Genomic DNA, 25,239 nt, shown 5'->3' with positions numbered 1-25,239 from the left:
TACACTGTGGCTCTACAAAAATGGTCTAAATTGCCGGTACACTTGACTAAAACTTTGGAAAGGAGCGCGGCACTCAATGAGTTAAACAGCAACGATCACAACGAGCTGAAGATCAACATGTTGGAGCTCACAGCTTTTACTACACCTCCAGAGAAAACAAAACTGACCTGTAATGAAGTCAAACTAAGAATTATGAGAATAAATTAAACAGTGTTTATCTGAACTACTGATCGAAACTACTAATAAATAATTATATTGATCATGTCTGGACTCACCGAGCCTTCCTGCAGTTCCTCACAGCTGGGATCAGTCTCTGTCGTCCCTCCTCAGATGTGTTGTACTTCTGCAGGTCCAACTGGTCCAGAACCTGCTCTGACATCAGCAGCATGTAGGCCAGAGCTGAACACTGGATCTCAGAGAGTTCCTCTGATCTGTTCTCTGACTTGAGGAACTGTTGGATCTGCTGATGAACTGACTGGTCCTTCATCTCCGTCAGACAGTGGAAGATGTTGATGCTTTTGTCAGGAGAGGTTCCGTAACAGTTCATCTTCTTCAGGTTGTTGATGGTTCTCTGGATGGTTTCTGGATTGTTGTCTGTCTGACCCAGCAGACCTCCTAACAGCCTCTGGATGGACTCCAGAGAGAGGCCATGAAGGAAGCGAACAAACAGGTCAAGGTGACCATTTCTACTGCTGAGGGATTTCTGCATGGCTCTCTTCAGGAAGACATCCACGGTTAAATCATCATGTTGTTCTCCCAGAAACTTCTTGAGGACCTCTATGTTCCTGTTGGTGAAACAGTGGAACATGTAGACTGCAGCCAGAAACTCCTGAACACTCAGATGAACAAAGCAGTAGACTGTTTTCTGGAAGATCACACTCTCTCTTTTGAAGATCTCCGTACAGAGTCCTGAGTTCACCAAGGCCTCTGTGACATCCAGACCACACTGCTCCAGGTCCTCTTGGTAGAACATGATGTTTCCTTCCTCCAGCTGTTCATACGCCAGCCTCCCCAGCTTCAGAAGAACTTCCCTGTCGGCCTCCGTCAGCTCCTGTGGACTTGTCTCATGTCCTTTAACGTACTTGTTCTTCTTCCTCTTTGTCTGGACCAGCAGGAAGTGTGAGAACAGGTCAGTCGTGGTCTTGGGCAGCTCTCCTCTCTGGTCTGTGGTCAACATGTGCTCCAGAACTGTAGCACCGATCCAGCAGAAGACTGGGACTTGACACATGATGTGGAGGGTCCTGGACGTCTTGATGTGTGAGATGATTCTTCTGGACAGATCTTCATCAATGGACCTCCTCCTGAAATACTCCTCCACCTGGGCATCAGTGAAGCCTCGGACCTCTGTTACCCTGTCAACACATGTAGGAGGGATCTGATTGGCTGCTGCAGGTCTGGAGGTGATCCAGACCAGAGCCGAGGGAAGCAGATTCCCCTGGATGAGGTTTGTCAGCAGCACGTTGACTGATGACGTCTGTGTGACATCAGACACAACCTCCCTGTTGCTGAAGTCCAGTGACAGTCGGCTTTCATCCAGGCCGTCGAAGATGAAGAGAAGTTTACAGACAGCCAGCTGCTCTGCTGTGACCTTCTGTAATGTTGGATGGAAAACATGGAGCAGCCTGAGAAGACTCAACCGCTGATCTCTGATCAGGTTCAGCTCCCTGAACGAAAGCAGAACCAGCAGACTGACATCTTGGTTCTCTAAGCCCTCGGCCCAGTCCAGAGTGAACTTCTGCACCGAGAAGGTTTTTCCAACGCCAGCGACGCCGTTGGTCAGAACCACTCTGATGGGTCCCTGTTGCACAGGTGAGACTGTGGAGACATCCTCTCTCTGTTGGACAGGTGAGACAGTAGAGACGTCCTCTCTCTGTTGGACAGGTAAGTCTTTAAAGATGTCGTTGCACTTGATTGGAGTGTCATGGAGGGTCTTCTTCTTGGATGTTGTCTCCAGCTGTCTTACCTCATGTTGGGTATTAACCTCTTCACTCTGTCCCTCTGTGATGTAGAGCTCAGTGTAGATCCTGTTGAGGAGGGTTCCACTTCCTGTTCCCTCAATTCCTTCAGTCACTCGTTCACATCTGCTCCTCAGACTGATTTTATGTTGATCTAAAACCTCCTGCAGATCACGATCTGCTGAGAGAGCAGAGACAGAGTCAGACTGAAGACAGAGAGTCTGACAATCTGATCAGATTATTTCATTAGCTAAAGAAAAACTACAGACAACAAAGAGAAGGTTTGAATCATAATCTTAAATGTCAGTGCTGTGTGATGGACCAATGACTCTGGAGAAAGCAATAGGTCCTGGTTTCACAAATGACCACATCAGCAGACAGATGTTCAGTCTCACTTTGTACACAGCTGCTCTGATTGGCTGTCTGCAACCCACCTCTGATTCTGGGTCTTTGTCCACAGGAGAGGGGTCCTGAAGAACAAGACTGGTCCCAGTCTGAGGTGAAGAACTGTCTGCAGAACCAGTGTCCACAGCTGGTGGAGACTGGATCCTTCAGGACGTCCTGACAGAGACCACAGCAGGACAGCTGCTGGTCCACAGAGACACCACTCCTCTTCCTCCTGTCAAGACATTTCTGTATCAACAATATGTCACAGCTCCACATACTTTAATAGCTATTCAAACATACACCGAGGGGTTTGTTTACTTCAAGAAAGCTGACATGTTTGACTCGCGCAAGAGTCAAGTTGACGTCTCAGTATGTTTACAGGCAGTCTGGAGTGCTCAATATATAATATCAACTCGGAGGCACAACGTTTTCATAGCAGTGAGAGTAAGTCTGGATATTGTTCATTCTACCTGTAAACATACTAAGTGTGTCAACTTGACAAGACATTGTGTTACTGCTCAGTTTACACACATGTCCTCTTTCTTTAAGTAAACAAACCCCTCAGTGTATGCTTGAATAGCTATCTGACGTTGTCTATGAAAAAATAAGTGGTTTTGTGAGATGTAAACAGCCTAAGATCCGTCACTGCTGTGGCGATGCGGGACAGACAGAACTACTGCATAAGATTCAGATTCATTCATTTCAACCTAAAATGTTAGAAAACTCGAGCTCCAGGTGGAATTAGCCAGGAATTGTCCCTTAAATCTGGACTCTAAGACCAAACTCTGTTAGTTTGAGTTTTCTCAGTTCTGCATTGTTTCATCTGGTTTTTACTCTAAATTTGTGAAATGATTCAGAAGTTGTCAGTGGTGTTTTCCTCTGAACTTCTCTGTGACTCTTTCAGACACTGATCATGTGTTTGATGTTGGTTCTGGACTCAGTCCTATCAGCTCTTTAACTAATGAGCTCCTCATCCAGACGCTGCTGTGTGACTCTAATGAACCTGTGTTGGAGCTCTGATCCAGTGTGAGTAGACTGAAGCTGACAACAGAAGCTTCAGCAGCTCCACCTGAGCTTCACTATGTGTTGTGGAAAAGCTCAGACATTCACAGACAGGAAAAAAGAAAAACTGATCACTCCTGTCTGGTTCCTGACTTTTCAAAATAAAAGTCTCTGTGTATCAGCTGCTTTAATCTCTATTCTGGCTTCAGTTTAAAGGCCCAGACGTGTGGGTCATTAAAGTGTCTCCTCCAACATGGAGACACTTTGTCTCTTCTCTGTTCTTCTGTCCACTGACAGCTCTACAGACAGGTGGAGCTCACACAGGTGTTGACATCAGATAAGCTGATTGTGGGTGTGTTTGAATCCATCTATGGAAACTGTGGTGATGGAGATGGGGCTGGTGTTGGTGCACCAACGTTCACACTGACTGAGGCCGATGACACAGTAACATGAAGACGCTGTGCTTCATCAGTCTGATGGACAGTGTGTGTGTGCATGTTTCTGTCTCTGAAGTTTGTTGTGAACCTTCAGAGTCTGATGGATCTGGTTCCTGGTTTCTCTCTGTTTCCTTCACATGAGTCTAATGACTGAATCATCTTCAGCTCAGTTTACAGTAGAAACCTCCTCTTACCATGACTCTGAAGGTCCAGGTCCCAAACTGAATTCTGGATTAAGCTCTTTGGACCAGTCACTCCTCATGGACAGACAGATGGATCCTGGAGACTCTCCTCTCAGTCTGTGGTTCTGACCTCTGCAAACACAAACATGTTTTTGTTCACATCACATCAATCACTGATCAGTTCTCTGATCAAAGAGGCATTGTGGGAAGTCAGTCAGTCATTAACTGTGTCCAGTGTCCAACTTCTGAACATCTATCTCATATCAGCTCTCCAGAGGATCCTACACTGATCCTGGTCAGTATCTGGATGCACTGGGTCAACATCTGGATCTACCTTGACTTCAGTCGTCTCCCTACAGCCCAGGGAAAAGACGCATATAGACAAAACAACAAAGTGACACAGAGGAGACACAGAAGACACACACACACACAGATATAACTGTTGTCTGCGTTGTGTGTAACAAGGGCTGACACTCTCATCATTTGACCGGACTTTTATTTCCTGTGTAACAATATGGAAACCCACTGTTCAGTCATGTTCAAGCACAGTAATCTCTCAGCACAGCTTCATGGGGCTCAGAAACCGTCTCTTACTGTGACTCTGAAGATCCAGGTCGAGGTCCAGAACTGAATTCTGGATTAAGCTCTTTGGACCAGTCACTCCTCATGGACAGACAGATGGATCCTGGAGACTCTCCTCTCAGTCTGTGGTTCTGACCTCTGCAAACACAAACACATTTTTGTTCACATCACATTGATCACTGACCAGTTCTCTGATCACAGAGGCATTGTTGGAATTTAGTCAATCATCAACTGTGTCCAGTGTCCAGCTGCTGAACATCCGTCTCACATCAGCTCGACAAAGGATTATACACTGACACTGGTCAGCATCTGGATGCACTGGTTCAACATCTGCATCTACCTTGACTTAAAGCTCCAGTTGGTAAGTTGACGAAAGTGAAAGTAAACTCCGCGACTTGGTCGGAAATTTCAAGACAATACTCCGTCAGGTCCCTTTATGAACTAAATTACTCATTTAATGTCTGACCATCAGAATATAGTGACAGTTCCAGCAAATATGACTGAATAATTGTTACCAACTGAAGCTTTAAGTCGTCCCCCCACAGCCCAGGGAAGAGACACATCAAGACAAAACAATAGAAGGACACACTTGGACGCAGAAGACAGACACATGCAGATATAACCGTTGTCTGCGTTGTGTGTGTGCGTGTGTGTTACAAAGGCCAACACTCTCTCATCATTTGACTGAACTTTTATTGCCTGTGTAACAATATGGAAACCAACTGGTCAGTCATGTTCAAGCACAGTAATCTCTCAGCACAGCTTCATGGGGCTCAGAAAATGTCTCTTACTGTGACTCTGAAGGTCCAGGTCCCAAACTGAATTCTGGATTAAGCTCTTTGGACCAGTCACTCCTCATGGACAGACAGATGGATCCTGGAGACTCTGCTCTCAGTCTGTGGTTCTGACCTCTGAAGACACAAACATGTTTTAGTCACATCACATCCATCACTGACCAGTTCTCTGATCGCAGTGGCATTGTCAGTCATTCATTAATGTGCTCAGTGTCCAGCTGCTGAACATCAGTCTCACATCAGCTCTACAAAGGATTATACACTGACACTGGTCAGCATCTGGATGCACAGGGTTAACATCTGGATCTACCTGGACATCAGTCGTCCCCCTACAGCCCAGGGAAGAGACAAATCAAGCTTCATGGGACTCAGAAACCATCTCTTACTGTGTCTCTGAAGGTCCAGGTCCAGAACTGAATTCTGGATTAAGCTCTTTGGACCAGTCACTCCTCATGGACAGACAGACGGATCCTGGAGACTCTGCTCTCAGTCTGTGGTTCTGACCTCTGCAAACACAAACATGTTTTTATTAGGGCTGTCAAAGTGAACTTGTTTTTATTGCTTTTAACACATTATTTCATTATTGCCAATAATTATTGTAACGTGCGTTAACGCAGACGACAGACACACAGATGTGACCGTTATTTGCGTTGCGTGTGTATAACAAGTGCCAACATTCTCTTAGTGTTTGACCAGACTTTTATGGCCTGTGTAACAATATGAAACCCCACTGGTCAGTCACGTTCAAGCACAGCAATCTCTCAGCACAGCTTCATGGGGCTCAGAAACCATCTCTTACTGTGTCTCTGAAGGTCCAGGTCCAGGTCCAGAACTGAATTCTGGATTAAGCTCTTTGGACCAGTCACTTTTCATGGACAGACAGACGGATCCTGGAGACTCTGCTCTCAGTCTGTGGTTCTGACCTCTGCAAACAAACATGTTTTTATTAGGGCTGTCAAAGTTAACGTGCTTTTTTTGCATTAACACATTATTTCGTTAACGCTGATAATTATTTTAACATGCCTTAACGCAGACATAAAGGACAGACACACTGATGTAACCATTATTTGCGTTGTGGGTGTGTGTGTGTAACAGGTGCCTACGTAACAATACAAAACCCCACTGGTCAGTCACGTTTAAGCACAGCAATCTCTCTTGACACAGCTTCTACAGGGTTAGCAAATGTTAGGTTAGCCTTCAAGCTAAGGTAGCTAACTATAAAGATTTAAAATCGAGGATTCACCCAGACCATGGTATAAAAACAAAATAAATCCAATTAGGCAAAGTCAGGTAAGTTGTTAAGTCCAGGTTAAGGCATGTTAGGAGAGATCATGACATGGACACATATACACACACACAGTGGACATGGACACACAGAGTACACACAAACACATGTTCTTACTGTGAGTCTAAAGGTCCAGGTCCAGGACTGAAGTCTGGAGGTTCAGGTTTGTACTGGTCACTCTTCAGAGACCGACAGATGGATCCTGGAGACTTTGATCTGTCCTCCTGTTTCTCCACATTAACACTCATCTTCAGGACTTCAGTCAGTCTGAGAGGGAAACCAGTAACACACAAACACACATTGTCATTGAGTTCAAGTCAATGTTTGTTATGAGTTTGAAGTTGTGTCAATAAATGTGCTGACCTATGGACTATGTCTAGGGGCGGATATTGATAAGAATTTTGTGATTCTGATTCCATTATCGATATTGCTTATTGATCTGATTCCTTGTCATTTCTCTTATAAATTCTTTAAGAGATTGGGTGAGGGAAAAAAAGACCTGTCTGGAGAGGTTAACACTATACCACTGTGGACTGTGGGGCCCGCTGTGGTTATTCCAGTGTTTCCATTTTGTGGTTTTCACGCATCTGTATTTTTCTCAATAGCTTTTGTTTTCATACGCGGATCACAAGTGAGCGAGCCAAAGAGAGCAAAAAGAAAAGAGAAGACACAGGGTGCGCACCAGATTTCATGTGAGTATTGGCGAAACATGAATCAAGTTGGACAGACAGACAGACGTCCCGGAAACAGTGACATGTGGATACAAACACTAAGCACTCTCATTTATAATGATGATTGAATTATAACGTAACATCATTAATCTCTCCGGTAACAGGTCACTGTGGGTGTGTAGCCACATCACCTCCAGGTAGAACAACTGTAAGCTAAACTAAAGACTAAAGCAAAACTAACAACACAGTAAACGGCGACATGGTCTCTTGATGTGAGAGCAGCCCACGTGTCCACATGTGACGGATTACACACCATAGGTGTGTGTGTGCCGTAGGTGCAACAGGCGATGTTATGGTATGATGTCCGATCACTCGATCTACCCCCCACACTTTAGAAGGATTCTGCCTCAAGGCCATGTTTGCTTCATTCAGAACTGAACACAGTGTGTGTTGTTTGGTTCAGAAACATGCAAATTAAAAAGCAAACAAACAAACAAACAGAATCAATAAGCAAACACACACAATCTCAAAGAATTGATCAAGTGGGAACCAGGTCTGAAGAGTAGTTCTTGATTCCCACCCCTAACTACTTCTGACTCTTCTTCCCTCCACAGTCCACAGAGACAGACTGACTCTCACACTCTGACACTTAAAAGCAACAATAATACAATTAATAATAATGTTGTGTTGACACTCACTCGTCTTAGACTTCAGTTTCTCTCCTCCTTCGCTATTCACTCTAACATGGAATCAGAACAGTTTTACCTCCTCCCTCTGCTCTGTGTTTACAGGAAGTCACTGTTCAGTTTGAAGTTCATTGTGACAGATGGAGGGGAAGTCACTTTGTACAGTACAATGGCGCCACCTGCTGGGTAACTCCTGGTATTACACCTGTATGGACCGGTGAACTCTGACACCATGAATAAACAGTGAGCTGAGATCCAGCTGTGGTAGAAGAGCTGCTGAGAGATTTAAAGATGCTCCACTACAAGTTACAGCTCAGTCTGTTCTCTTTCCTATTCATCACACATGTTGTCATCAACTTTGACGTGAGGATTTTAAGGGTAACAGACAGCTCCTTTGTTACCTTTGTATGAGGGGAGGATATAAGACACAATGAATCATGGGATATGTCAGTTTGGTCTTATTAAATGATTTTTTTTTTTATTCATTTATATCTCGTTAAATTTAAAAGACAGGGTTACAGTTTATATATTTTATTGTCAGGTCGTATCAGAGCAGCAATAACATTAATGAGACGTCTCTGATGAGCTGAGGTGGTGTTAGTTTTAAATTTTTTCTCTCAGTCTCTCATTTTAGTTTTTATTCTGCATGAAGAGTCGACCCAGCTCAGACTGTGTTCACTTGGTTCACTGGTTTTACTGGTTTTGTTTTTGCACGTCGGCCCCTTCAGAGCTGAAGCCCCGTCTTGGACATGAAAACTTTTACATCCGACATTTCAAAGATGACTGGACTGAAGTTGTATACAGAAATATTTAAATAAATATGAAGATTGTTTTGTGAATAAGGAAAAAAACTGAACACTGTCAGACAGTTTGATTTTCGAGCTTGTGTCAATAAAGTTATGATCAGAGATGTTTGTTTTTCTTTCTTTCTGGTGAAAGGTTTTAAAGTCGTGAAGGAAAGTTAGTGATATTTTTATTTCACAGTACTATAGTAAAAGTACTTATTGTAATTGCAATAGTATAAACACTTGTATTAATAGTACCAAAGTAAAAAGTTCTTCACTGTAGTTACAGTAACACAGTGAATAATAATGTAATAATATAACAATAAAAGTACTTCCTGTAGATAAGTAACAGAATAAAAGTACTTCATATAAGGTATCCTTTGGTTACAGTACCAAAGTAAAAGTATTCCCTGTACTTACAGTAGGGTAAGTGTACCTATTAAGCCCACCAAATCTGCTTTTCAGCCATTTTTAATATATACCACCCCAATTTAAAGCAGAAGTAAGTGATATATTTGTGTTAATATAAGTCTTAAATAGTTATATCTTCCGACAGCAATCACTTACATAGAGTGTTTGGTCTGAAACACGGGTCTGTCAGTCACTCTGCTCTGCTCTGAGTCGAGGAGAAAACATTTATCGTATCCTACAGTTTTTATCCAATGAGGAGAGAGAACGGCATGCAGGGCTGTGTGTGCAGCCAAGGAACGCCGTGAATGTGGCGACGTAGGGACGAGGACTGTTATGGTGCGTTCAAGGAAACTCGTATTTTTCCGACCGTGAAGTGGTACCAGTTCGATCTGGTACGAGTTCACCGGTCGGAAGTTACGAGTGGCCGTTATAGTGACTTTCACCGGTAAAACAGGTCGGAAAAACACGAGTAGGTTGCCTGGAACGCTACAAAGTCGTAAGTTGTGACTTGAAGCTGTAATTTACAATTTCAAAAGCCTGCCTGGAACGCAGCATTAGCGAAAACGACCGGACCACTTACTTCTGCTTTAAGTGAAAACATTTTAGTTCAAATGATAGTCTAATGTCTAATTTGAAGTGTCAATCATTCATTTATACCAATTTTTAATGTTTTTATTGTTTAATTTGTCAAAATATACCAAAAATCTGGCATGGGCTTAATGGGTACTTAATGTACCCTTTAAGCCCATGGGTGTTCCAAATAAGCCCACTTCATGATTTGTTGATAAATACATATATATATTTAAAAATCTTAAAAATCCAAAGTTATTCTATTAAAATATGTAATCTCTTAGCTCTCAATAGCTATTTTCATTTTGTCTCCACTCCTCTCCTTGGCCCTGTAAATGGCATTTGAAATAGGCATGATCGGCCTATTTGCTGTGTTGTCAACACAAAAAAAGCTAAACTTACAACATGTCTTCTTTGGAATGTAGCCAAAAAACTATTCATGAACAAAATAAAAATTAGATTGGAAATTACTCTTCAGTACTTAAGCTTTCAATATCTGTCTATCCTACATTATACAATTGGCATTTACATTTGGCCAAACTTTCTGGTCCAGCCAGCTGGTTGAAAGTGTTTTTATCTAGATTTCTGAAGACCCAATGACTGAGAGAAAGACAGTTTCCTGGTTCAATACTATTTTAAGGATAATAAATGAATCAATTTCAGTATTTACAACTAAACAAATAACTTTTTAAACATAAAAACACAGCTTAAATAGAAACAATTAATAAAATGAATGAATTGGCCGATGCAATATCACTAATATTTAAATTTGGGTATTTAATTATCTGAATTATGAAGCTGATTGATTAGGTGAGGTCAAACTTAGGCAGGAAAATGGTTCAAAAGTCGAAAGGAAGAAACTCTCCATTGAAACAGAGCCAGTGGGCTTAAGGGGAGCAGGTGGGCTTAAAGGGAACATCAGTGAATTATTGGTTAAAAATCAGAATCTTTCTATTCTACACACATGACATTTAAAAACAACTACATGACATGAATGTATATAAGCTGTACTAACATAACATGAAAAGTATTAATTGATCATGTATTTAAGTAATTAGCTATACTCATTTACATCTGCCCTAAATGGTGTGATTTTTTTGCTACTGTCCCCTTTAAGCCCACTTGGTAAAAATGTTAATTAAAAAATAAATAAAGATAAATATTCATATGTATTATCAATTTAACAATACAATCGGATATTCTGCATACAAAAATGTAAACTATTCATGTTTATCATGCTTTATGTCATGGCAATGAACAATGCTATGCAGTGGCTGCATAGATGCAGCATGTGGGCTGTTTGCTAGCATGCTAAAATGCATATTTTGAATTCAAAAGAAAAACTATTTCTAATTCTAGTAAAATTCTAACACATGTTTTATTTAAAGCACTAATCTCTTAAATGTTGGTAACAAATGAGTACTTAGCTAAAGTCGGAGTAGAAATATGGAATAAATATTGTTTTTTCAGGGCATCAAAATCACTGAAGTTTTTTTGCAACTTCTTCGGGAGCAGCAGGCACATGTCACACATATGCTTCGATAACTCAAGATTGACCAATCTGATTTGCTTAGAATAAAAAGTATAATTTATGTAACAAGCTGCTTCATTGGAAGAACCATGAACCAGCAAAAATGGTGATGTAGTTTTTTTTAAAATTTGACTCAGAAGTCACAAGTGGGCTTATATGGTATATGGGCTTAATAGGTACACTTACCCTAACAGTACAGTAAAATAACTCATAAATAAATAACTCATGTATTTACAGTACAACAATAAGAGTAGTTTCTGTAGATACAGCATCACAGTAAAAGTACTTCTTACAAGGTATCACAGTGAATACTATAATATAGGAGCTGAGTAAAAGTTTCTATAATGACAGTATCACAGTAAAATAATTTGGTTTGGAGTTAGTGGAGTAAAAGTACTTCCTGTACTTGAGTGACAGGTGAAGCTCATTGTTCCTGTTTGACTCAACACCTTTACCTGTGACTGGATCACTGATGATTGACACATTGAAGCACAGCGTTTTCTGAGTCTGTGATGTCATAGATGATGTCATGTATGATGTCACATCCTGACAGGTTCACCTGCTGCACTTTACACTTTATTTCACTCCCACAGTCTCATCAGCTGTGGAAACAGCTACAGATCAGACTCACTCCAGAGTCTCCAGTCGAAAGTCTGGACTCTCAACAAGATCATGAAGCTGCTGCAGAGCTGAAGAGCTCAACTTGCTGTTTCCTCCTTTCAGGTCCAGGCGTCTCAGGTGGTAGGGGTTGGACTTCAGAGCTGAGCCCAGAGAAGAACAGCTGATCTCTGACAAACTGCAGCCCTGCAATCTAAATAAAGAATAAAAGAAGAAGATGAAAAGAAGATCACTCACACACATTTGAAATATTTATTTATCCCCACATACAAAGAAAGTACAAGGGTTCTTGCACAAGGGACATAAATACTGCCAGTGCAGTTGACAACAGGAGTCGGTCAGATACAAAGTACCTAGGTGGCTGAACACTGTTACATATATGATGACCTACAGGTCAGATAGAAAGCAGACATCATTCAAGGATACAAAAAACATAGTCTCCTCCAGACTGAGTGGCTTCCAATAATAGCCGATACTGAGCAGTACCTAACTGTTTAGCTCTTATTTTAGGGAGGCCAGCCATCTGAAGGCCCCTCACAACCAACTTGTGTACATGTCCCAGACTACCACACAACACACACACACGAGACAACAACTATTTCAAACGTCCTTCATTCATGACATCAAAGTCAGTGATTCAAGTTCTGAGTGAAGATCAATCAGGTTCAGTTGTGGATCAAAGATCTAAGATCTACAACAGTAACAGTCAGTGAACTGACCTCAGAGTCTCCAGTCTACAGTCTGGACTCTCCAGAAAACCACTCAGATCCTTCACTCCTGAATCCTGCAGCTCATTGTATCTCAGGTCTAGGTGTCTCAGGTGGGAGGGGTTGGACTTCAGAGCTGAGCTCAGAGAAGAACAGCTGATCTCTGACAAACTGCAGTTCACCAATCTGAATAAAGAATAAAAGCAGTTAGTTGAGGACAAAGCTCCTGTTCAGAGCTGAAGAAGTTTCAGAAAGAAGAAGTTTAGAAAATCCAAGTCCAACAGCTGAAGCAACAGGAAGCAGGTTAAACAGTCACATAGAGAGAAAACAGCTCATTAATATTCATGAGAAGCTGCTGCTGCTTCAACACAGACGCAGTGACTCCGCCTCTTCATCTGTCAGCTCCACCTGTGGCTTCATCCATATAAACTCATGTTGAGCAGCCACATTGACCAGAGATTTACTGACCATGCTCAAGACAACAAACATGTGAGGCTGAAATCTGTTACCATGACAACTAACGCGTAGAAACACACGTCGAATGAAGCTCAGAGACAGAAAAACCTGAAACCAGCACACACACACACGCTTATTATGGGATGTTGGCTTTGAATGATTCACTATAAACATCACAGAGCCTCAGGAAAGAGGTGGAGCCAGCAGCTATTGATTATAGATCAGTTATTGTCTGATACATCACATGTGTTTCTGTAGTTCAGTCAGACAACTCTGAAATTAGAACAAATAATTTATTGAGTATAAGCATTGCAAGCTGAAGCACAGCATAGGTATCCTTGAGCATGGCTGCAGCAGGTTTGGTGTCAGGCTCTGTCTCAGTTATTCGTTCCCTGAATGATCTGGTTTGCCAGACATTACAGGGAATGAAGCAGACCCCGTGCAGGGGATCATAGAGACAGCGCCCACAGGTGGATGCTGGGGAGAAGGTGTGTTTGCAAAACCTAATGGGCAGCAGCAGCAGCGAGATCTATGCAGAAGCAGCAGCAAGGCAGCAGAGCAGGAAATAGCAGCAGCAGCATAGACCGTAAAAAATATGGACGTAGCATCCGTGACATCACCCATTGGTTTTGGGTAGTCATTTTTGTGACTCAAATATGGCGGCCTGAACAGCGCCATGTTGGATTGGCCGGCCGAGAACCCGCCCACTACCCTCAAAGCAACTGTCCACGGACCGCTCCGGACCTGTCACTCAACGTTTCCACACCCTAATTGGCCAGAGTTTTAACCTAATAACAGTAAAACGGTAGAGTTAAAAAACATTCACCCCCCTCAGAGTGTGTGCGGGGGTAGAAACTATCGATTGAGACCAAAAAACGTGCTGACACCAGGCTTTGATCATGTTTATTGAGGATGTAAAGTCGGCGATTTTAACATGGGGGTCTATGGAGAATGCTGCTTTCTGACCATAGCCAGGGACGAGCAGGTAAGTTGGGGGGTTTAAATAGCCCACCCTATTTGGAAGAGGAGGGCATGTGACTGATCAGCCGATCAGGATTTTATTTATTTATTTCATTTATTTGTTTATGGAGGACAATGTACAACATGACTTTCAGATAACTTTACTACAAGTTCAATGTGTCAGAATTTTGTGATTTTCATGGTCTAATAAAAGCCAATAAACAGAGCTAGCTTCTGTCCAGGCAGCAGCTGCACAAACCACTCAGCCATGTGTAGAATTACAGAGCAAAGGCCCAGAGCTGCTCTGCCTCTTCTGTCAGTACGGTGTGTATGTGGCTGTTTGCACATGTGCAGTAAGTTCCCACAGAGAGTTTATAATAACAGCTGATGTCAGGACGGCATAGATTGTGGGGAAAATGTGTTGCACATGTTTAAGACTTGGATCTGTGTAAACCATTTGTTGAATGATGCTCTCAATTATTGTTTGTTTATTTGATGGGGGGGACATATAATTTGTTACTTCATTTTTGCTCTAATTTATAATGGTCAAGCCACCTGTCGGGTAGGCGTGTTTAATAAAAAGCCCCCCCTGCATGCAGCTGAATCCAGTTGCCGTGTGAGTGCCGTGAGCAGCAGCAAACGTCTCCCGTCCTTTTTCCTCTTTTTCCTCCAAATACAGTGCTTGTATCTCGGGTTCAAAACGGGTAGCCGCTGTAGCATACCGCTCGGCCAACACCATTGTGTATAAATGTGTTCGTTGTGAGGATTTTGTATGATGAGCTGTCTGAGGTGCCGACCCCCCCACAGCCCTGGTCTTGGTCTGTGAGCGCCTGCCTACCCTGTCCTACAGCCTCAGTGTGGATCAGTAGAATATCAGCCTCATGTCTGCAGCTCAGTATCAACACAACTTTCACATCACATTCATCTGAGCACAGAAATAAAACAGAGTCTGACCTCAGAGTCTCCAGTCTACAGTCTGGACTCTCCAGAAAACCACTCAGATCCTTCACTCCTGACCCCTGCAGGTTGTTGTCGAAGCTCAGGTCCAGGAGTCTCAGGTGGGAGGGGTTGGACTTCAGAGCTGAGCCCAGATAAGAACAGCTGATCTCTGACAAACTGCAGCTGATCAATCTGAATAAAGAATAAAAGAAGAAGATGAAATGATTGATGATTGATCAGATGTGTCCTGATCAATGATCAGTATGTAAATGAGTAGAGGGACTTGTATTGTTGTGGATAGAACGGGCCGATTACCAGTTTCAAGGTAAGTTTCAAAACCTTACGTCCCGCGGTGTGGCTCAGGTTACAGAGACGTGGGTCTGTGACAACACTGTTTTTCCGGACGTGTTAAAAGTCAACAAACCTTCATTTATTACAGTTATTGTTGTCCGTAACCACGACGACAACAACAACAACAACAACGACAAATTGATCAGCTCAAACTAACACACACACACACACAGACGCTGTTTTCCTCACTCTCACTCCACCCCCTGCTCTCACACACCCGCTGCACCAGACACATTCACAGAAATCACAGAACTCTTCAGCATTATAACCAGAACATTACTGCAGGTCGCTACAATACGTTTTGAGGCCTGTTTCCAAAAAACAGCCCCATATATAGGACTGTATAGGAGTTAGGGTAAGGGTTAGAATGAATGCAGTTAGTTTAATTTGACTCAGTATTTTATTATTTATTTGAACTTGATCCACCTTTACTAATGATCCAAATGTTCTATATGTTGTTGTGTTGTGAAAAATGAAATTAAAGTTTTTTTTTATTTCAAAACAACACATTTCTAGAGCTGTACTGCAACACCGTAATACCGTGAAACCTATAGACTGTAAAAAAATATGGACGTAGCATCCGTGACGTCACCCATTGGTTTTGGGGAGTCGTTTTTGTGACTCAAATATGGCGGCCTGAACAGCGCCATGTTGGATTGGCTGGCCGAGAACCCGCCCACTGGCCTCGAAGCAGCTGTCCACGGACCACTCTGGACCTGTCACTCAATGTTTCCACGCCCAAATTGGCCAGAATTTTAACCTAATAACAGTAAAACGGTAGAGTTAAAAAAAAAAATCACCCCCCTCAGCGGGGGTAGAAACTATCGATTGAGACCAAAAAACATGCTGATACCAGGCTTTGATCATGTTTATTGAGGATGTAAAGTCGGCGATTATAACATGTGGTTTCTATGGAGAATGCTGCTTTCTGACACCACACACACACACACACACACACACACACACACACAAAGACAGCTTAAGTGATCAGATCATTAGTTATTGATCAGACTGAGTGAAATGAGCTGAAAGTGAAGAGTCGTTGTCAGTGTGAGACAAGAACAACTGGAAACATGAGACAACTATTTCAAACGTCCTTCATTCATGACATCAAAGTCATTGATTCAAGTTCTGAGTGAAGATCAATCAGGTTCAGTTGTGGATCAGATATCTAAGATCTACAACAGTAACAGTCAGTGAACTGACCTCAGAGTCTCCAGTCTACAGTCTGGACTCTCCAGAAAACCACTCAGATCCTTCACTCCTGAATCCTGCGGGTTGTTATAGCTCAGGTCCAGGTGTCTCAGGTGGGAGGGGTTGGACTTCAGAGCTGAGCCCAGAGAAGAACAGCTGATCTCTGACAACCTGCAGTTGTCCAATCTGTATAAAGAATAAAAGAAAGAAAGAATTACTCTGAAAGCGAGATACATGGCAATATCGGGTCGGTAGCCAACTTGACTCGGACTTGGTCTCGCTCTCTTTTTTCTCTCCTCTCGTCAGCTCCAAACACACTCGTCCACCTCGTTAACTCAGGTGACAGAGTAACAAGTCTCAGTAGATCAGTGTACGCTGCTGCCAGTGTGTTTTTAAACTTAGCGGGTTTGATTCTTGTTGGACATCACACTAGAGTGTGTAAAAGCAAAAAGCAAAAAAAAAAGAAGAAATTAAAACCGAGCAGAACCGTGTCCAGCCTTGTCGCACTAGTGGGAAAAGACCATAATCACCCCAACAACCCCCAAACAGGCAGTAATGATCGTAATAAGTGTTTACATGGACACAGTTCGGAATAACGATCGGCAGCCGAATCTGATCAGAATCTTCCAATTGACGTGTTTACATAACACATTTTTATTCGGATTAGCCCTTTATTCCGAATTTGTGTCCATTTAAACGTACCTAGTGTCTCATCTTCTGTTCAGAGCTGAAGAAGCTTCAGGTCCTTAACCACTGTGGACACAGTCACAGTGCCTCAGGAGAAACTACAGTCGCTGATCCAGCTGTTCTGTTAGCAGCTTCATCTGAGAGTCAGCTCATCATCATCATCATCATCCTCGTCATCGTCATTGTTTAGCTTTGTCATGGCGCCGTGACAGCGGCTGCCTGTCCCTAGCAGCAATTGATTGCTGATTGTGTGCTGTTGTTTTTAACCTGTGCGCGTGATCGAGTGATTTATGGACTTTTAAACCTGTCTGCACTATTTGGAGCTATGAAGATGGCTGGGTGGATTGTAGGGGTGGTGAAAAAAATCGATAATCGATTAATCGCGATTATTAAATGACTGATTATGAATCGATTATTAATTTTCCAAAAATCGATTATTTATATTTTTCACAAAAAAAAAATTTTCAATTTTTTTTTTTTTTTTTTTTTCAATTTTTCAAATTGTAATACAAAGGCGAGTCCTCCTGTTACTGGATGTCATACAGGATTTAACCACAAGGTGGAGCGGTCTGTCTGTCATAACAAGACGCCGTGTAACTGAGCCAGCGAGCAAGTGTGTCTGCACTAACAAGGTGCTAACAAGGTGCTAACGGTGCCGGAGCGAGACAAAGATCGATACAATTGAGTGGCGACAGCTTTTGATGTCGCCGCCAGCGCGGTCACGTGGTTCATGTTCCAAACTAGGCTGCCGCTGTCATGTTTTTCTATGGGACAGACAGCAGTGAGCTTGCTTTTGAAGCATAAAGTCCGCTAGCTTAATGCTAACGTTGTATAATGTAAAACACCATAGACGGGCTAACAGAAATTAGCATCGCTACAACCATAGCAGTAAAGCTGCTAAAAACTGTTTTAATTCTGGCTTTAGCGCTGTTAACACGTCACAACATGTGGACCAGCTGGTCTTCCTCCATAAGAATCTGGTTGCTCCAGAGCAATGATTTGATCACTGAAGTTGAAGTTACACAGCGTGCTCTGTTTTTATAACAGTAGGCTAAAGTAAAATGTGTGCAAGCTGGTTGTTCCAGAGCAATATTATTTGATCACTAGTTACGTGTGTTGTGTTCTGTTTTTATAACTGTGTACATTATCTAAAGGCTACAGTAAAATATGTGTTGCATCTGTCTTTCAAAAAAATAGACTTACTAATTTAAATCTCCTTTGTGACACTTCCAAAAATACAAAGGGTCCATGATCAGTTAAAGTAACTTATTGTAACAAAAAATCCAAGAATCAAAAAATGAGCCAACAAGCAATCAACGCACAAAGAGAAAATTAATCTGTGGTTTTCAATAAATAAAAATAGGCTAATAATAATTCAGCAACTGACTGATAATAATCATAACAATAATCATTAATAATCGAAAATCGAATCGATAATCGTTAATAATCGAAAATCGGTCTGTAATCGAATCGAGACTTCAATAATCGTAATCGAATCGAATCGGGAAATTGGGCCAATTAACCACCCCTTTATCTTACTGAGCTTTGTGCTGGGACTCCTCACCACGAGCAGCCATGCCTGTTGCACTCCTGGCATTGTGTACTTGCGTGATTAGCTGATCGCATTGAGGAATGTAAACCTGCATGGAATAAAGTTTGACAGACTGACTGTCCTGGTGAACTCCAGCTGGTGCAATACGGGGCACATCCACGTTAAAAAGCGTCTATGCAACCCCAATATCGAGCTCATTTCCATCGGAATGCACCCTTACTATCTTCCAAGGGAATTTACAAATGTTATTGTCATCGCTGTTTACATCCCTCCTTCCGGGAAAGCTGACGCTGCCTGTGACGTCATCCACTCCGTCACAGCAGACCTTCTCACAAAACATCCCAAAGGTTTTATCCTTTAACCACAACCTGGTCCTACTTACACCTGAATATAAACCTGTGGTTAAACAACAACAAGCTACAGTAAAGATAGGGAGGGAGTGGTCCCCCAAGGGTGTAGAGACACTCAGTGGTGCATTGGAAGCCACCGATTGGGAAACTTTCTATATAGCTCATGTGGAGGATATAGACAGTCTTACGGTCTCTATCTCTGACTTTATTGGCTTCTGTGTGGACAGCTCCATCCCCACTCAGATGCTACCCAAATAACAAACCGTGGGTCACAAGTGGGCTTAAGACTTTACTTAGGCTGGATTGCACCAACAAGGTTTAATTTAATCTAAGATTAGCTCTAATCAGAGATTAGTAAAACTCAGTTTAAAATGAGTTAATCCATGTTTAAAATTAAGCAGAGCTCTGTTGCACCATTTAAAATTAATCTCAGTTTAGTAAAACTCAGTTTAACTGAATTTAAACTGATTTAAATCAGTAGGGACATAAGTGTGTATAAAGGAAACTAATTAAATATGCAAAATGGAGTTTTGTTCGTTGCAGTTTGTAAACAAAACATTCAAGCTGGGCTGGCTCAACTGTGTAGACTAGCCTCCTGCCCCTGACAGCAGCAGTCAAGACCGCAGAGGAAACGAAATAGTCTGGGCCGATACCTGCCGTCACCAACAGGAGCCTCTGGTGTCACATGTTTTGTTTTGTTTTTTAAACAGGAGAGCCGAGCTGGGAAGACGGTGTTAGCGGTGGATGCTAACCACTACCACTAGCCGGATTTAGCATCGAGCTAGCTCCCCACAACGGTCCTCATACTTGTTACCAGTCGAGGCTTTAGTTGTCAGTGACGGTCAGGAATCGGTCTGCAGCTCCAGCGCTTCACTCAGACTGTATTTCTTTCTTTTGTCCTCCTGACTGCTGCTGCTGAGAGAGAGAGAGACGTGCTAGCACTCAGCAGCATCAGAGACAGCTAGTGCAGCTAGCAGCCCTGAGCCTTCTACTCTGCTGCAGTAGCTTCACCTGAGCTTTGTCAGAGAAAACACCGTCTCTCTCCACCCAGAAACGTCTCTGAATAAACTGAGAAACTGAATAATAACAATGTAAAGGCTGTTTGGAGTGGGATTAGAGAAATCACCAGCCTGGACAGGAAAGACAACAACTCAGTTGGGGGGAACCTTAAGTGGGCTAATGAATTAAATCACTTTTTAATAGGTTTGATTCCCCCTCCCCCAGTAGCAGTAGTAGTAGCTCTGCCATCTCTCTGCAATCCCATCTACCACTCCCCAGCAGCAGCCTGCAGTCCCTGGGGCAGACCTCTCCTCCTCACTCACCTTCAGACTGTACAACCAGCTTTAACATCTCCTTGGACCAGGTGAGAAAAGAGTTGGAGAGGCTTCACCCTGGGAAGTCCCAGATAACATCAGCCCAAGAGTGTTGAAGGCCTGCGCCAGCCAGCTGTGTGGAGTTCTGCAGCACCTTTTCACCATGACCCTGCAGCACCGAAGAGTCCCAGAGCTGTGGAAAACATCATGCCTGGTCCTAGTGCCTAAGACAGTACACCCCACTGCACTGAACGACTACAGGCCCATAGCTCTGATCTCCCACACCATGAAGGTCATGGAGAGGTTGGTTTTGACACACCTGAGGACACAAGTATGTGCAGCCCAAGACCCTCTGCAGTTCGCTTACCAGCCCAGGAACTGTTCTCTCTCCATTCCTCTTCACCACCTACACTGTGGACTTTAAGTACTGTTCCAAGTCGTGTCACCTGCAAAAGTATTCAGATGACACGGCTATAGTGGGGTGTGGGGAGAAGGGACAGGAGGAGGAGTACAGGAACCTGGTGGCTGACTTTGTGAGCTGGTGTGGGGAGAACCATCTACAGCTGATCAACAAAACCAAGCAGATGGTGGTCAACTTCAGCCGCACAAACACATCACCACTGCCGATTTCCATCTCGGGAACAGATGTGGAGCAGGTAACATCGTACAAGTACCTCGGTGTGAACCTTGACTGCAAGTTGCAGTGGTCCCTAAACACCGAGGTACTGTACAAAAAAGGCTTGAGCAGGCTTTACTTCCTCCGTAAACTCAGGTCCTTTAACATCTGCAGTAAGATGCTCCAAATGTTCTATCAGTCGGTAGTGGCAAGCACCATCTTCTTCGCATCAGTGTACTGGGGTGTGGGAATAAAGGCGAAGGACTCCAATTAAATTAACAAACTCATAAAAAAGGCTGGATCAGTTGTGGGGACCAGGCTGGCTCCACTGGAGGAGGTGGTGAGACACAGAATGCTTGGGAAAATCAAATCCATCATGGACAATGTCTCCCACCCCCTCCACAGCACCCTGGACGGCCTGAGGAGCTGCCACAGCCAAAGACTCCGGCAGCCAAGATGCGCATGGGAGCGCTACAGTACGTAATTTCTGCCTGAGGCCATCAGACTTTATAACACATATGTAGCCTCCAGACCCGGGCATTCTAGCTGACCATATTTTTAATGAATGATTGTTGTGTGTGTGCCTGGAGTATTTATCTGTCTATTTTTATATTGTGTATTTGCTTTTTATTGTTGTGTGATGCTGGGACAAACTCATTTCCCTCCTTCTAGGATTAATAAAGTTAATTCAATTCAATTACACTGACCTCTGAGTGACCTCCGACCCTTCACCTTCTACCAGCTGCAGTAACATGGAGTCACAATCAGTCGCTGGCTCGCTGCTTCAAACTGAACTTCACACATTTGAACTGAACAAAGACAAAAGTCCAACAGGTCCAGAACTCACCTCAGAGTCTCCAGTCTACAGTTTGGACTCTCCAGTCCAGCACACAGAACCTTCGCTGATGAATCACTCAGTTTGTTTTCACTCAGGTCCAGTTCTGTCAGGTGGGAGGGGTTGGACTTCAGAGCTGAGGCCACGACTTCACAGTGACTCTCTGAGAGTTCACAACGAACAAGTCTGTGAAGAGAGAAAATATCAAATGTGTCAGAATCAAACCAGATGAAAGTTGCAGTAAAAACACAGTTGATGCATCTGATGACAGAGCATGATGATGTGATAAACATCTGAGCTTCAGCTCATCTTCTCTGACTGAGTTTGAGAGGAAACAATGATCCTCATCACTGTCACAGGACGGGACCCTGAAGCAAAGTCTGCTCACTCTATTTTATCCCTTCTGGAATGTTTTCAAACTCTGTTTATGTGAACTACTGATCAAAACTACTAAACAATAATTATGGCCCGGTTTCGCAAACAAGGCTTATAGTCAGGAGTAGGCCTAAGTCAGACTAGTAAAGCTAGGTCATTTAAGTGGCTTGCATGAGCATGGCTTACATTTGTCTTAAGCTGGGGACACACTACACGATTTTCTGCCTGATTTTACCCATGATTCTCAGTCAGGTCTATCTGCACCAGTCAGCACTAGTTGGGGACAGTTGGCCTGGCGAGTCGGAGTGGAAATTTGTTAGTGTGTAATGGGGAACAGACTCAAATCGGCAAGTGTGTGAGGAGAACAGATGCCGCCCGACTTCAGTCGCAGCAATTCAAACATGTTTGATTTCTTTGAGCTGATTCTGGACGCAGTCGGGTCGTGTGTACTGGTTACCGACCCAACTGCAAACACGTCGCCCACAGCCAATGAAGAAGAGGAGGTGGGACAAATGAAACAGCGTCTGAACTCAATGTCGACTCCTCCGCAACTTGATCCAGACCCGTTTTTTTCTCTTTAATGGATTTCTCACAGCAGATAGTGTACCCTATTCACCTGTAGTGTCTCCACTTAAGCACACTATTTATATATGTTGTACTATTTTAAGATAAGTCTGTGCAAGTAATTTATTTTATTTATTTGTTTATTTCGGGGAAGTCAAATTAGATCATCAACATCACACATCATCACAGGACACATTATCTATCTTTATCATACTTTTTTTTTTTTTTTTTTTAAGTTAAGCAAGGTCAAACAGCATTTCAGTCTGGAACTTGACTTAAGCCTTGTCTGCAAAACCGGGCCTACATTAATTATGTCTGGACTCACTGAGCCTTCCTGCATTTCCTCACAGCTGGGATCAGTCTTCGTCGTCCCTCCACTGATGTGTTGTACTTCTCCAGGTCCAACTCATCCAGAACCTGCTCTGACATCTGCAGCATGTAGGCCAGAGCTGAACACTGGATCTCAGAGAGTTTCTTTGATCTGTTCTCTGACTTGAGGAACTGTTGGATCTGCTGATGAACTGACTGGTCCTTTATCTCCGTCAGACAGTGGAAGATGTTGATGCTTCTGTCAGGAGAGATTTCATCAGTCTTCATCTCCTTCAGGTTGTTGATGGTTCTCTGGATGGTTTCTGGACTGTTGTCTGTCTGACCCAGCAGACCTCCTAACAGCCTCTGGTTTGACTCCAGAGAGAGGCCATGAAGGAAGCGAACAAACAGGTCCAGGTGACCATTTCTACTGCGGAGGGATTTCTGCATGGCTCCCTGCAGGAAGACATCCAGGGTTAGAGGACTGTTATTGATCAATGGATGACTCTTATTGATCTGTGGAGGACTGCTTGCATTGGATCTATGAAAGAAAGGCATTGTGCTCTTCTCTCTCTCTTCGAAGTCTTTTCCCAGGAACTTCTTGAGGACCTGTGTGTTCTTGTTGGTGAAACAGTGGAACATGTAGACTGCAGCCAGAAACTCCTGAACACTCAGATGAACAAAGCAGTAGACTGTTTTCTGGAAGATCACACTCTCTCTTTTGAAGATCTCAGTACAGAGTCCTGAGTTCACCAAGGCCTCTGTGACATCCAGACCACACTGCTCCAGGTCTTCTTGGTAGAACATGATGTTTCCTTCCTCCAGCTGTTCAAACGCCAGCCTCCCCAGCTTCAGAAGAACTTCCCTGTCGGCCTCCGTCAGCTCCTGTGGACTCGTCTCATGTCCTTCAGCGTACTTGTTCTTCTTCCTCTTTGTCTGGACCAGCAGGAAGTGTGAGAACAGGTCAGTCGTGGTCTTGGGCAGCTCTCCTCTCTGGTCTGTGGTCAACATGTGCTCCAGAACTGTAGCACTGATCCAGCAGAAGACTGGGACTTGACACATGATGTGGAGGGTCCTGGACATCTTGATGTGTGAGATGATTCTTCTGGACAGATCTTCATCACTGGACCTCCTCCTGAAGTACTCCTCCATCTGGGCGTCAGTGAAGCCTCGGACCTCTGTTACCCTGTCAACACATGTAGAAGGGATCTGATTGGCTGCTGCAGGCCTGGAGGTGATCCAGACCAGAGCCGAGGGAAGCAGATTCCCCTGGATGAGGTTTGTCAGCAGCACGTTGACTGATGACGTCTGTGTGACATCAGACACAACTTCCCTGTTGTTGAAGTCCAGTGACAGTCGGCTTTCATCCAGGCCGTCAAAGATGAAGAGAAGTTTACAGACAGCCAGCTGCTCTGCTGTGACCTTCTGTAATGTTGGATGGAAAACATGGAGCAGCCTGAGAAGACTCAACCGCTGATCTCTGATCAGGTTCAGCTCCCTGAACGAAAGAGGAACCAGCAGACTGACATCTTGGTTCTCCAAGCCCTCGGCCCAGTCCAGAGTGAACTTCTGCACCCAGAAGGTTTTTCCAACGCCAGCGACGCCGTTGGTCAGAACCACTCTGATGGGTCTCTGTTGGACAGGTGAGACCGTAGAGACGTCCACTCTCTGTTGGACAGGTGAGACTGTCGTTGTCTCCAGCTGTCTCACCTCATGTTGGGTATTAACCTCTTCACTCTGTCCCTCTGTGATGTAGAGCTCAGTGTAGATCCTGTTGAGGAGGGTTCCACTTCCTGTTCTACTTCCTGTTCCCTCAATTCCTTCAGTCACTCGTTCACATCTGCTCCTCAGACTGATCTTATGTTGATCTAAAACCTCCTGCAGACCACAATCTGCTGAGAGAGAAGAGAGAGTCAGACTGAAGACAGAGAGTCTGACAATCTGATCAGATTATTTTCATCAGCTACAGAAAAACTACAGACAACAAAGAGAAGGTTTGAATTAGGGCTGCAGCTATCGAATATTTTAGTAATCGAGTACTCTACTGAAAATTACATCGATTAATCGAGTAATCGGATAAAACATATTTTTGCTTGGTTAAAGAGCAATTATGAATACACAAGAGAAAATAACAT

At 43.4% G+C, this 25,239-nt stretch overlaps 2 protein-coding genes across 2 annotated transcripts in view; both read right to left on the bottom strand.

Annotated features, from left to right (window-relative positions):
* Nucleotides 1-271: 271 nt before the first annotated feature.
* On the bottom strand, nt 272-8,254 carry LOC146986601 (protein NLRC3-like). The gene is made up of 9 exons (XM_085780292.1): nt 7,994-8,254; nt 6,742-6,891; nt 6,139-6,264; nt 5,726-5,845; nt 5,337-5,456; nt 4,558-4,683; nt 3,976-4,095; nt 2,351-2,574; nt 272-2,136 (listed from the first exon to the last, which is right to left on the bottom strand). Exons 2-9 carry the CDS (start codon nt 6,870-6,872, stop codon nt 272-274), a joined length of 2,832 nt encoding a protein of 943 aa, XP_085636418.1. The 5' UTR covers nt 6,873-6,891; nt 7,994-8,254.
* Nucleotides 8,255-11,721: 3,467 nt separating this feature from the next.
* Nucleotides 11,722-25,239, bottom strand: part of LOC146986584 (uncharacterized) — a 387,075-nt gene continuing 373,557 nt past the window's right edge. Inside the window, exons 24-27 of the mRNA XM_085780291.1 lie at nt 16,516-16,689; nt 14,974-15,150; nt 12,616-12,789; nt 11,722-12,089 (exon numbers count right to left, since the gene is read on the bottom strand). Of these exons, the coding sequence (XP_085636417.1) occupies nt 11,906-12,089; nt 12,616-12,789; nt 14,974-15,150; nt 16,516-16,689 (709 nt within the window). The 3' untranslated portion in view covers nt 11,722-11,905. The remainder of the gene's footprint in view (nt 12,090-12,615; nt 12,790-14,973; nt 15,151-16,515; nt 16,690-25,239) is intronic.

Source organism: Trachurus japonicus, chromosome 6 (assembly GCF_045865225.1).
Source record: "Trachurus japonicus isolate A0001 chromosome 6, Traja_1.0".
NCBI lineage: Eukaryota > Metazoa > Chordata > Actinopteri > Carangiformes > Carangidae > Trachurus > Trachurus japonicus.
Note: the sequence above shows the minus strand (reverse complement) of the source record. Positions and strands in the feature narration are given on the sequence as shown.

What these genes read in the sequence shown, in the direction of transcription:
- LOC146986601 (XM_085780292.1), bottom strand. Translation starts at nt 6,872, where the DNA reads ATGAGTGTTAATGTGGAGAAACAGGAGGACAGATCAAAGTCTCCAGGA. An exon ending in CCTGGATCTTCAGAGTCACA is followed by an intron (nt 4,096 to 4,557) that starts GTAAGAGACGGT and finishes TTGTGTTTGCAG; the next exon opens with AGGTCAGAACCACAGACTGA. An exon ending in CCTGGACCTTCAGAGTCATG is followed by an intron (nt 2,575 to 3,975) that starts GTAAGAGGAGGT and finishes ATGTCTTGACAG; the next exon opens with GAGGAAGAGGAGTGGTGTCT.